This window comes from Piliocolobus tephrosceles, chromosome 3 (assembly GCF_002776525.5).
Source record: "Piliocolobus tephrosceles isolate RC106 chromosome 3, ASM277652v3, whole genome shotgun sequence".
NCBI lineage: Eukaryota > Metazoa > Chordata > Mammalia > Primates > Cercopithecidae > Piliocolobus > Piliocolobus tephrosceles.
The window spans coordinates 36,544,974-36,558,520 of NC_045436.1; the positions used below are offsets into that span (position 1 = coordinate 36,544,974).

The 13,547-nt window shown below is 41.5% G+C and overlaps 1 protein-coding gene across 1 annotated transcript in view; it reads right to left on the reverse strand.

Moving 5' to 3' along the window:
* The window catches only part of TRIM2 (tripartite motif containing 2), a 110,255-nt gene that overhangs the window by 49,392 nt on the left and 47,316 nt on the right, over nucleotides 1-13,547 (reverse strand). The window contains exons 2-3 of the mRNA XM_026454134.1: nucleotides 11,361-11,545; nucleotides 6,139-6,376 (exon numbers count right to left, since the gene is read on the reverse strand). Of these exons, the coding sequence (XP_026309919.1) occupies nucleotides 6,139-6,376; nucleotides 11,361-11,494 (372 nt within the window). The 5' untranslated portion in view covers nucleotides 11,495-11,545. The remainder of the gene's footprint in view (nucleotides 1-6,138; nucleotides 6,377-11,360; nucleotides 11,546-13,547) is intronic.

Here is a 13,547-nt window from a genome sequence, read left to right on the forward strand (position 1 = left end):
GGGAGACCGAGGCAAGGGAACTGTTTGAACCTGGGAGGTGGAGGTTGAAGTGAGCCGAGATTCCGCCACTGCACTCCAGCCTGGAAAAAGAGCAAGACTCTGTCTTAAAAAAAAAAACAGTTGGTGGTTCCTTAAAAAGTTAAACATAGAATTGCCATATGGTCCAGCAATTCCGCTTTTAGGTACATACCCAGGACAATTGAAAGCATATGTCTGCACAAAAACATGTACATGAATGTTCACAGCAGCATTATTCATAATAGCCAAAAAGTGGAAACAACTCAAATGTTTATCAACTGATGAATGGATTAATAACTTATGGTATATCTATATAATGGAATATTATTTAGCCATTAAAAAGAGTACTAAAATACTATAACATGGATGAACTTGAAAACATGCTAATTGATAGAAGCCAGACTCTAAAACTCACATATTGTATGATTCCATTTATATCAAATGTCCATAAGAGGCAGACCCAGAGACAGAATACAGGCTGATGGTTGCTAGGGATCAGTGGGAGGAGGGAGTAGCAGGTGACTGCTTGATGGGCATGGAGTTTCTTTTTGGGGTGATGAATATGTTCTGTAATTTAGACAGTGATGACATTTGCACAACTTTGTGACTATACTAAAAACCACATTAGTTGTACTTTTTTAAGTGGTTGAGATCTGGTGCAGTGGCTCACTCCTATAATCCCAGCACTTTGGGAGGTCCAAGCAGGAGAATCCTTTGAGCCTAGGAGTTCGAGACCAGCCTGGGCAACATAGCAAAACCCTATCTCCTAAAAAAAAAAAAAAAAAAAAAAGTTAGCTAGGTTCGTGGCATGCACCTATAGTCCCAGTTACTCGGGAGGCTGAAGTGGGAGGATCACTTGACTGGGCAATTGAGGCTGCCATGAGCCATGGTCATGCCACTGCACTCCAGTCTGGGTGACAGAATAAGACTTTGTCTCTAAAAAAAAATTTAAAAAAATAAAAATCATTAAAAACAAAACAAAACAAAAACAAAAGAAACAGGCCAGGCTCGGTGCCTCACATCTATAGTCCCAGCACTCTGGGAAGCTGAGGCAGGCAGATTGCTTGAGCCCAGGAATTTGAGACCAGTCTAGGTGACAGAGTGAGATTATGTCTCAAAACAAACAAACAAACAAATAAAATGGATGAAAAATTAAATTTTATGTGATGTGAATTTTATTTTTTATCTTGTATTTATGTATTTATTCACTTTTGTAGAGACAGAGTCTCACTTTGTTACCCAGGCATGTCTCAAACTCCTGGCCTCAAGTGATCCTCCTGCCTTGGCCTCCCAAAGTGAGCCACCAAGCCCAGCCTGAATTTTACTTCAGAAACGAACAAACAAAAATTGATCACAGCTTTGAAGAGACAGCAGCAGACCTGGGTTATTATTTCTAGTTCAATATCTTAAGTGTGTCTTGGGAAGCCAAGGCCCTGAAATGATTTTGAAGTATCAACAGCTAGTCATTCTCAAAGGCTTGTGCTTGGGTTCTGACAGCTTTGGTTCAAGCTGAGAGCTAATTGTGTGGGGCCTGTAATTCTGCTGAGCCCATCCATTTCATCCACCTCCAGTGAGATGATGCTGGTGCGGCCCGGGGTGGGTGGGCAGGCCAAAAGCCAGGATGAGCTTGTTGTTGATGGATAGTCACCGCTTCTGTTCACCAGAAGAGATTGGCGGGATCCTATGCATTCCTCACATGCAAAAAGGAGGGTCAGGGCCTTGCAGCCAACCCTGAGGCTTCTTAAGGGCACTGACAGTTGATCCTGATATGGAAGCGGAAACTTGTTAGTGGAAGTGGAAACTTGTTAGCGGCAGGGCAATCTTAACGAGGACCTCTCCTTTGCACCTTTGACACCCTTGATAGTCAGGTGCCTAAGCAACCAATAACAGGGTTTAATGATCATTTGTGTTCCAGGGACCATGAGGCATGAGCTCAAGTGTCTGCATTAAGTGCAAAGAACCTGTTAGATCACTGGCCATTATTCTTCTTTTTCTTTTGTATTTGAACAATGCCACCATGGCAGTTTAATTAGAAGACAGACAGTGTCACAGCACTTAAAGTTGATGACAGGCTTTCGTTCACCCGTGCCAATCAGCATCAGACAGTGGGGATGGTAGCACCCTGCCTTATTGTTAATGACTTGATTTTATTAACCTTCAGATGCTTGGATTGTTTTTAAAGATCTACTCATAGCAACTAACTGCAGCAATTTATCTGGAACATTGCATGCATTTGGCTTGAATAATGAAGACTTCTGTTTCAAAACAGCAGCAATGAACTTCTACAATCTATAATCAAACAATAGAATTATTTAAGGCACATGCTGCTAATTTTCCAAGCATTCTTGCCCCCTAATGTTGCACATTTAGATTATTTCCAATTTGTGATCTTTATCCTCCACTCTAGCTATTTCCTTAGAAATATTTCCACTGATGGAATTACTGGATTAAAAAATGAGAGGTTGTGTAAAATGCTCATTATATTTTGTCAAATTGACATAAACTTTCTGAAGAGCAATTTCCCCTTCCACCCACAGCATATGAAAATGTCTCACCATACATACCCTCAAGAGCGCTGGTTACTACCTTTTAAAAAATTTGTAGTTAATTTGAGAAGAATTGATTATTTGTGAAGCTTGACATTTTTCCATATATGATTTTTAGGCATTTATATATCCTCTGTGGATTTTCTGAGTTCTTTGCTCATTTTCTTTTATGATGCTCATATTTTTCTTAATTTGTAAGTGTTTTTACATATTAAGAATTTGCAGGCCGGGCGGGTGGCTCATGCCTGTAATCCCAGCACTTTGGGAGGCCGAGGCAGGCAGATCACGAGGTCAGGAGATCAAGACCATCCTGGCTAACACGGTGAAACCCCGTCTCTACTAAAAATACAAAAAATTAGCCGAGCATCGTGGCGGGCATCTGTAGTCCCAGCTACTAGGGAGGCTGAGGCAGGAGAATGGCGTGAACCCAGGAGGCGGAGTTTGCAGTGAGCCAAGATCATGCCACTGCACTCCAGCCTAGGCAACAGAGAGACTCTGTCTCAAAAAAAAAAAAAAAAAAAAGAAAAAAAAAAAGAATTTGCTGGGGGGCTGGACATAGTGGCTTATGCCTGTAATCCTAGCACTTTTGGGAGGTCCCTTGAGGTGGAAGGATCCCTTGAGGCCAGGAGTTTGCAACCAGCCTGGGCAACATAAGACCTTGTCTCAACAAAAACTTAAAGAATTAGACAGGCATGGTAGCATGCACCTGTAGTCCCAGCTACTCTGGAGGCTGAGGCAGTGGTATCACTTGAGCCCTGGAGTTGGAGGTCACAGTGAACCATGATAGATAGTGCCACTGCACTCTAGCCTTGGTGACAAAGTGAGACTCAGCCAAAAAAAAAAAAAGGAATTTGCCAGGGTATTTTATTTAATAATTTTACAGCTAATGTCATAAATTAAGCTATTAATGATTTTCTTTTTGTTCTAGCTTCATTAAGTTTTGGTATCAGGGTTATAAGCACATCACAAATTATCACAAATGAAATAGGAGACCTTTCTAGCTTTTCCTAAAATACAGAAATATATATACTATGTATTTAATAAACATACTATACTATGTATAGATATTTCTGTTCTTTTCTTTCTTTGTATATGTTCCATATGTTTATTTTATTACTCTTTTCCTAACTTGAGTTGAATTCCTTTTTTGGGGGGGTGGGGGTAGGGGCAGGGTCTTGCTTTGTCACCCAAGCAGGAGTACTTTGGCACGATCACAGCTCATTGCTGCCTCAACCTTCTGGGCTCAAGCAATCCTCCTGCCCACCCCTCAACCCTTTTTTTTTTTTTTTTTTTTTTGAGACAGAGTCTCACTCTGTTGCCCATGCTGGAGTGCAGTGGCATGATCTTGGCTCACTGCAATCTCTGCCTCCCAGGTTGAAACAATTCTCCTGCCTCAGCCTCCCGAGTAGCTGCGACTACAGGCATGTGCCACCACACCCAGCTAATTTTTGTATTTTTAGTAGAGACGGGGTTTTAACATGTTGGCCAGGCTGGTCTTGAACTCCTGACCTCAGGTGATCCACCCATCTCGGCCTCCCAAAGTGCTGAGATTACAGGTATGAGCCACCGTGCTCGGCCTCATGTTTTGATTTTTTTGGTAGAGATGAGGACTCACTATGTTGCCCAGGCTGGAATTCTTTTTAAAAGGAAAATACTTAAACCTATAAAATTTCCTGGGTAGAGATTTGACCCTGCACATTTGATAGAAAAAGTTTCCACTTCCAATATTTTGTAAATAGTCCAATTTTCTATTATTTTCTCTGATTAAATAATTACTAACTTTTAAAGGAGATTTGTTTTTTCCCCATAAACGTGTTACTAACGTAATTTTAGTGCATTGTAGGGCAGGAACTTGATTTACACAATGGGAAAATATAGTGATATTTTCTTTGTGACCTAGTATAAGATTAATTTTAGTTGCTGAAGTTCTCACAATCTTAATAGCTTAGCTTAACAGACTTTAGCACATGCCTTTTTATTTGTGGGAGGCAGATTCTTGAGTCAAAGAGTACTCTTTTCTCTGAAATTCACACTCTCTTCTCCGGGCCCATTGATGCTATTCTAGTTCCACCTCTTATCTCTCAACAACTACATTGCAGAGGGGGATTTAAGGAGCCAAATACAGTGTCTGGCAAATTTGTTCAACAAATATGTATTGATTTCTATGTATAAGACACTGCGCTCAGTGCTAGGGGTCTAATGACAGGTCCTTGCCCTCCCAGAGCTCACATTCTAGAGGGAAAGCCAGGACTAATAAGTACACAAATACACAGTTGATGGCAGGCAGACTACAGTGAGCACCAGGGAGGAAAGAAAGAAGGGAGATGATGGAGGGCAACTGGCTGTAAGAGGCGACCTGTGTTAGATGGTACAGGTGGAGAAGACTGCTGTGTGCAGGAGAAATTTGCAGTGAGACTTCAAGGAAGAGAATGAGCTCGCCACATAAAGAGGGAACAAAGAACAACCCAGGCAGAAGGAACAGAACAGCCAGGCCCTGAGGAGGGAAACCATTTGGCAGGTTCTAGGAGGCTGATGAGGCTCCAGCACAGCGTGCAGAGAGAATGCTGGGAGATGAGGTAAATAAACAGTAGTGTGGCTAATAAGAATTGCTTTGCTCTAATGACTGCTTGCTTGTCTTAGTGGTTTTATTATACCTGGGCCTTCTATTTTAAGCAGTTTCAAATACTTTTGAAGTGACCAATATACAAATGAGATAAATATAAAGTCATTAATTAAAAAATTTTAAAGTTGATATTTATCAAGATGTTACTATACGATTTACATGACTTGAACATTTAATTCTTCCAATATTCTATATGGTAAATACTATTATTACTTTTTTTTAACTGATAAGGCAATGAGACACAGAGAGTTTAATAAACTTGCCAAAGCTGGCACAGGGAATAAGTTTAAGAGCAGGATTTGAATCAGGCAGCCTGACTCCAAAGCCAATGTCCTTAGACACTACACAATGCTGCCTCTTCAGGTTATATAGCTATTGTGAATCAGTTACTTGTGGTACACACAGGTCCTCCTGAGCTTCTAACAGTTATTGTACTCACTAGTAGCAGGAAATATGTTTGGAATTCATAATCTATAATCTACTACCAGGGATTCACATAGCTTCCAATGCTATCTATTAATAAGGAATAAGGTCTCATGTAGCATGAGAAAATATCCCTGCCAAGAAAAATAAAGAATTCTAATTAACATTTTAATAATCATTCACAACTTGCAGAACTTATCCATTGTTAAATCTGCATCCATAATTTATTACACAGATGTTTATGTAGGTCCAAGTATGCCCAGCTCGCAAATAGCTACTGGTTTGCTCTCCTGGGGATACCAACAATATGTGTGAAGGAGACACAGTGGAGATTGATTTTGTTATTTCAATAGTTCTGGTCAAAGAAAGGGAGCAGGTAAAGTAGTCTGAGGGCTGGTAAAATCTTTTTTAATTACTCGTTTTTCCAGATGGAGTTCTGTTTCAATGTGTAATCTCTGATGTGCCCAAAGCCTCCCCAAGGCCACAGTAGTCATGCTCCCGGGCAGTATCTGCCATCCGACCACTTACATTCCCATCGTGGTTCGGGCAAGAGAGAGGCTTTCCCGCAGCCACAGCAGTGACTGTCTCCAGGATGGAAGACTCCTCAACGTTGCTGCCTGGAGTTCGCTGCAGCACGTCCATCAGGTTCGTGATGAAGAAATTGTTCTGGAGTGCAGCCACCCCTTTCTCGGGCAGGATGGAGGTCTGGCGGCACACTGGGCAGGAGAGGGTTAAACTGTGGGCGGGAATGTAGTTCTGCAGACACCTGTTGCAGAAGCAGAGGTGGAGGGACACTTAGCACAGTGCAAAACCACCACTTCTCACAGATACCATACATGTTCTCAGTGACTACACAAGGTATTTGGCAGAAACTCCCATCCCAGTCTCCTTTACTAGAAAAATAATATTTCAGAAACCAACAGGTAAGCTGTACTCACACTAATCAGGCAAATGATTATGCTCAAGGAAAAAAAAAATGTCATTAGCCTTTGTAGTGTTTTCCAGAGCCTTGGCACATAAAGTGTGGTCCAGGAACGAGCAGCCTCAGCCTCCCTGGGGGGTGCATTTGGTAGAAATGCAGAATCTTAGACCCTATTGGACACTGGCTGAGTCAGCTCCCCATGTGATTTGCATACATGTTAAAGTTTGAGAAGCACTGGCTCACAATATCTAGCAGTGGGCTCACAAATGTGTGGACTTTGAAAATGGAAGAAACACAGCAAATATTTTTGTTAGCAATGAAATTCTTCTTACATACAAAATCATAATGAGATATGAAAAACACATCAAAGTGGAAAGGTTTGCTTGAAGCAAGGATGGGACACCCAGAGTCAGAGCCACACCATCTCTTCTCCTTGTCTCTACTCAACAGGTATCAACTTAACTCATTTAGTTAAAGAAGTGTGTCACTAATAATGACTCACACATATGCTGCTCATTGAATTCAAAGTACTTCCAAAGAGCCTATGAGGTCGTTACCGTTATGATTCCTTGAGACACGTGATGAAACAGACAGAGACAGGCCGGGGTACTTGTCCAAGATACTTAGCTGGCCGGGGGCAGAGTACGAATTCAAACACAGGCAGTTTGGCACCATAATCTTAAGCTCTCAATAATCAGACTGTACAATTTTTCCAGTACCTAGCCAAACAATTCAAAACACACCAACCTAGCCCCATTCCCCTTATTTTGCAGATGAATAGACCTGACATCAAAGACATTGATTGATCTTCTCTATGTCACAGAGGTAGCTAGCCCTGAACCAATACCAGATATGAAATAGCTTTTGCTAAGGTCATTAATGACGCCTGAATCCAGCAGATGTTGTTCAATTTTATCTTACTAGACTTCTGGGAAGTATCATTAAGCTTGACTATTGCTCTGCTCACCTTCCTTTTTATTGAAAAATTTCTCTTCCCTTGACTTTATGACACCACACTCACAAGGTTCTCCAGTCTGCTCTATCTTTTCTGAGTCAGTACAGTTTTGAGTTAATCAAGTTTCCGTTCATCATGAGACCTCTTCTCTTTCTGGAATATTATATTCACATCACATGTGTGGCTATAAACGTAAGGCTCCCACAATTATATTTCTTCCCACAGACATCTCCTTTGAGCCCCATTAGCTGACTTCTTGACATCGTTTCTTAGATGTCTTGCAGGTCCTAAAACTCAACATGAACAAAACCAAACCCAACATCTGCTCCCAGACTGTATCCTCTCCCATTCTTGATGAATAGCACCTCCATCCATTTATTTAAACAAACCAGAAACTAGGAGTCGTTCTTAAAACAGTAACTCCCTTACTGTTCTTCATTTCCCATATCCAACCCACCACCAAAGCATGCCAATGCCTACATATCTTTCTAACCTCTCCAGTTCTCTTCATCCCCTGCTATATTACCATCCTTGTACCCTCCAACGCTTCTTCACATTGCAACCAGAGTGACCTTCTCAAAACTCAAAGTTAGTCAGTTAAATCTCCCTCCCACACCATCTGAGATGAAAGCCCTGCCATGGTTTCCACTTCCACTGCTCTTACAACAAAGACAAAAATACATACATGGTAACATAGATTACACATCTCATATGGCCTACAACCTACATATTTTCTGTGTCTTCCCCTCATTTGCTGCATACCAGCCACAGTGGGCTTATTTAAGTTCTTCCCCAGTGTTGAATAACCCTCTCACTGTAGCACCTCTCACTCACTATAGCAACCTCCCAATATAGCACCTTTGCACATACCTCAAATGCTATTCACTCCCCTTTGCTTAATTTTTACTCATCATTGGGGTTTCTGCATGATCATCACTTCTGCAAGGAAGCCTTCCCTGATTAGGGCAAATTCCTCTATTACTCTTTTTTTTTGAGACGGAGTCTTGCTCTGTTGCCCAGGCTGGAGTGCAGTGGCCGGATCTCAGCTCACTGCAAGCTCTGCCTGCTGTGTTCACACCATTCTCCTGCCTCAGCCTCCCGAGTAGCTGGGACTACAGGCGCCCGCCACCTCGCCCGGCTAGTTTTTTGTATTTTTTTTAGTAGAGACGGGGTTTCACCAGGTTAGCCAGGATGGTCTTGATCTCCTGACCTCATGATCTGCCCGTCTTGGCCTCCCAAAGTGCTGGGATTACAGGCTTGAGCCACTGCACCCAGCCAAATTCCTCTATTATATTGTTTCCTGTGTACTTCTCGTGTACAGCACCTGTCACTGGTTTAATTTCACATTAGTCTGAGCAATTAGGGGGTTAATGACTGGCTCCTCCACTAGGCTGTGAGTTCCAAGGGGCCAGCAGCTGTGTCTGGCTTTGCTCTCCTTCAAGCCCGTTGATGTTGTTTTGGAAGATGTGGGATAAGAGAGTGACTGTAAGGTGCTCACTGAGTAGCCAGTGTGAATGTCCAGCAGAGACTGAACATGGGGGTCCTAGAGCTCACTCTCCCGACAGTGAGACAACCTGTAAAGTTTTGTCTCAGCATAAACAAAAATTTCCCCACCGGGCGCAGTGACTCATTCCTATAATCCTTGCACTTTGGGAGGCCGACGTGGGCAGATCATGAGGTCAAGAGATCGAGAGCATCCTGGCCAACATAGTGAAACCCTGTATCTACTAAAAATACAAAAATTAGCTGGGCATGGTTGCGCATGCCTGTAGTCCCAGCTACTCGGAAGGCTGAGGCAGGAGAATCACTTGAACCCAGGAGGTGGAAGTTGCGGTTAGCTGAGATCATGCCACTGCACGCCGGCCTGGTGATAGAGCAAGACTCTGTCTCAAAAATTTTAAGGAAAGTCGCCAGCACTTTCAACACCTTCAAACAGAAATCTTCTCGGCTGGACGCAGTGGCTCACACCTGTAAGCCCAACACTTTGGGAGGCCGAGGCAGTTGGATTGCTTGAGCTCAAGAGTTTGAGACCAGCCTGGGCAACATGGAGAAGCCCTGTCTCTATAGTCAGGCATGGTGGTGTGCACCTGTGGTCCCAACTACTCAAGAAGGTGAGGTGGGAAGATCTCTGGAGCCTGGGAAATTGAGGTTGCAGTGAACTGTGATTCTGCCACTGCACTCTAGACTGGCTGACAGAGTGAGATCCTGTCTCAAAATAAATAAATAAATAATAAATAAATAAAATAAAAAACAAAAGAAGAGGAAATCATCTCAACATGCATGAGGCTGGAACAATTTTAACACAGAGCATTCTGTAAGGACTTGCTGTAGCAGGATCTCACAAATCTCCACCACTAGCTATTGAATGGGGAGTGGGAGTAAGTTGGGCTAGACTCCTGAAGAAGATAGCAGGGGCAGACCTAGGGCAGCCAGAGGGTTGCTTCTCACCTGTCAGGGTGAGGAAGTAGGACCCAAACAATAGATAGGCTGGACACTGAATCCTGGGATATGGGGCAATTCTGCCAAGCTCAGACTGAGTGGCTCTGAACGCACTTCTACAGAGAGTGTCTGCCAAGCTATGCTGACTGCCGCACGTCGGGAAACCATCTTATCATGTGTGCCCAGGGACACATGAACGATTACCTGGTATTCATGTTTTAGGTGTACCCATAAGGGGATGGAGGAATCACACTCTAATTATTTTGGAATATGAATTACCAAGCACTTAAGCCAAAGTATAAAATGAATAAAATAAAAAGTGCTCTATATACCACCACTAAAACATACCAAAACCCATATACACAAGCACACGCACACACACAAAACCCCACACAACCCCAAACAAACAAAAAGCCACAACTGCTAGTAACAAATCTACCTTCTCCTTCCATCCATCACCACCATGAAGGATATGGTTATTCTTTTGCAATTGAACCTTGCAAAGTAAATCAACTCAAAAAATGGTCAGTCAGATGATAAAGACATGTTAAATCAGATATTTGTGTAATCAGCATAGATTTGAAGCCATTTGAAATACTGATTTCCAGTTCTATCATAGGAAGTAAAGTATTTTCAGTATGTATATTAAATAATGATAAAAATGTATTTAACAAAATGCTATAAAACATAATTACCATATTTATTTTTAAGAAAGTTATATAACTTCACTAGGGAAATATTTATAAGTAAGATAAACTAATTACTAACAAACTTATACTTACATGGTAAGTTAAACAATGGGGTAAAAGTATATTTTGATAACTGATTAACGCCCCTCTCCAAAAACAAATACTCTATCAAGAAGATAAATAAGGAAGTCTGTTTTCACATATAGCAAATTACATAGTCAGGTAATTTATTTAATATATATATATTTTTTTCTTTATCTAAAACATCATAGCATTCAAATGTGACATTAGTATGTGTCTGAAGAATCTTTGGAAAATAAGCTATACCCTTTGAAGTAACCACTCATATATGCAGATGTTTTACCTGATTTGTTATATGGGAGGAAATGATAGTTTTTTTTAATTGACTCTCAAAGGCCCTCTGTAGGGATCTGCTGTGGACAAAAACTGTTTCACAAAGAACAAAGGGAAGTTTTAAAAGATTTTTCAACTTAACATTCTTATTTAATGCTCCATCTCTTGTGTAAATGAATCAGTAGTTACTAGATTGCTTTCTCTCGCTTATAATGGTTTGAAATAAAGTAAATTATTTGCAACTCATGATTCTGTTTTTCAATGTCTGGCAAAGGCACAAGAGATTAGTTTTCTCTCAAAGGTAACTGTAGAATTCTGGGAAAGAATCTTGCAGTAGGTTGTAGGAGGTCAGCCTGTGAAACTCCCTTCTCCAAGCACAAAGGAGGCTTACCTCTCGCAGAAAGTGTGCAGACAGGGGAGAACCTTGGGATTCTTGTACCGTTCCAGGCATATACTGCAAATCAGAAACTGCTTGTCAATCTGGCGCACCACAGGACTTGGGATGTTGGTGCCTTCACTGGCCATCCTAGACCACTGACATGGGGGGCCGGCTGTCTTTGACCCTGCACGCTGCTGCTGTCAGACAGAAAATCAAAACAGAAAAATATATAATGATCTGTAGGTACAAGTCAATTACTGGCTCTTTCACTGTAAGCATTGTGTTATTAATTAAGGTAGAAGTCAACGTCAGTGACCTCAAAATGACCAATAGGCCAATCCTTATTGCTATATAAGTACAGTGAGCTCCCTGTTGTTTGTTTTGTAAATCAATAAAATCCTCACATGTTTGCCACACAAACAAAACAAATTAAAAGATGGCGTGTTGTACAAAGAGGTACGCTCAATGGGTTTCAAAGCAGTGGTGACTAAGGGGATAAATACTTTATATAGCTATGTCTGCTTATGCCTTCAGCCATGACTATATTTAAACATATATTTACCTTTTATATTCTTATTAAAATTGATTATGTTTTTCCAACTATTGTAGTTGAAGAGGTTGGACTGTGTCACAACAAAATATGTCACTTTGATATAAGGATTATTTTGATCTGAAAGCTATACAGAAAGAACAGACAGAAGAGGACCTCTCTGCCCTTCCCCATCTGCCTAAAAGCAGGGCATAAATTTCTCTTTTGTAAAGGAAATTTCCATTTGTAAAGGTGCCTCTCTCTCCAGAGCCAGGAAAAGAAGTCTCTTAAACACTGAAGACTGCATGGAGATGATCTTGCAAAATGATCTTACTAAACAAACCTTATCTACCATACATTCCGACAATTTACTGCCCCAGGAGTCCAAACTCCTCTTTCTTTTGTCTAGGCAGTTCTCCACAATATATTGTCCTTTGTCCAAATGGTATGTAAAACCCAAAGAGGAGGTTGTGAAGCCCTTGACAATGTAAAATTAAAAATAGTATCAAAAAAGTATATGCCTTTTTCTCCTGTTATTCTGTCTTTTGTCACTTTAATTTATAGACCCTAGGTACATACTCTAGGAGGGCAGAATAAAAGTTTTTCCTCCCCTACATGCTATTCATATGCGTGGGGGTGATAATTGGAATTTTAATTAAAAACTTTGTATATGGTTCAGAGTGTTTTCTTTAGGACTAAAGGTTTATAGATTTGAAACTAAAATATATTTGCTATGGGGCAGGGACAAGGCTAGAGGTGTTCCCTATAATTTAAAAGAAATATCTGTTGGTATTCATGTCTGGGCATTTGAAAGACCTGGTGAAGTTAATTAATTCAGAGAAGGTTTCAAAATGTTAGGGATCATGCCAGGAAAGGAGAATCAGAAGAGGGCAACAGAGAAAGAGAAGACAGCAGAGAGTTGGAGAGCGAAAGAGAGGAAAAAGTTACAACACAAAACACAGCTTCTTTTACCACCTTAAAGAATTTCTGGCTTCTACACCAAAGGCATAAACCAAGGCTGAGCTAAAATTTACCTCTTCATTTTCTAAATATTTGGTAAGGCGTCCAGAGCCCTCTAATTTCCTATGGAAATACTCTTTAACAAAAAGAAAATAAAAGAGAGAGAAAGTGAAACTGCCTTTGCAAAAACTATAACTGAGAAAATTACGGCAGTGAACGAGATCAGACCTAACTGGCTCCATCTTGCTTCTAACCTTTAAGCTGTCCTTGTTCATTCCTGGGCATAGGTTAAACTAACCTTGGGAAGGAATTTATAGTTTGACTCTGAAACAAAATTGATAATAGCCCTTTTCCAAAAAGACCCTTTCTTGCCTGAGGACCAGTCTGCCTTTGTAGGACTAACAAATTAGCTACAAGATTAGAAATTAAGGGCCGCGCGCGGTGGCTCAAGCCTGTAATCCCAGCACTTTGGGAGGCCGAGACGGGTGGATCACGAGGTCAGGAGATCGAGACCATCCTGGCTAACAGGGTGAAACCCCGTCTCTACTAAAAATACAAAAAACTAGCTGGGCGAGGTGGCGGGCGCCTGTAGTCCCAGCTACTCTGGAGCCTGAGGCAGGAGAATGGCGTAAACCCGGGAGGCGGAGCTTGCAGTGAGCTGAGATCCGGCCACTGCACTCCAGCCCGGGCGACAGAGCAAGACTGCGTCT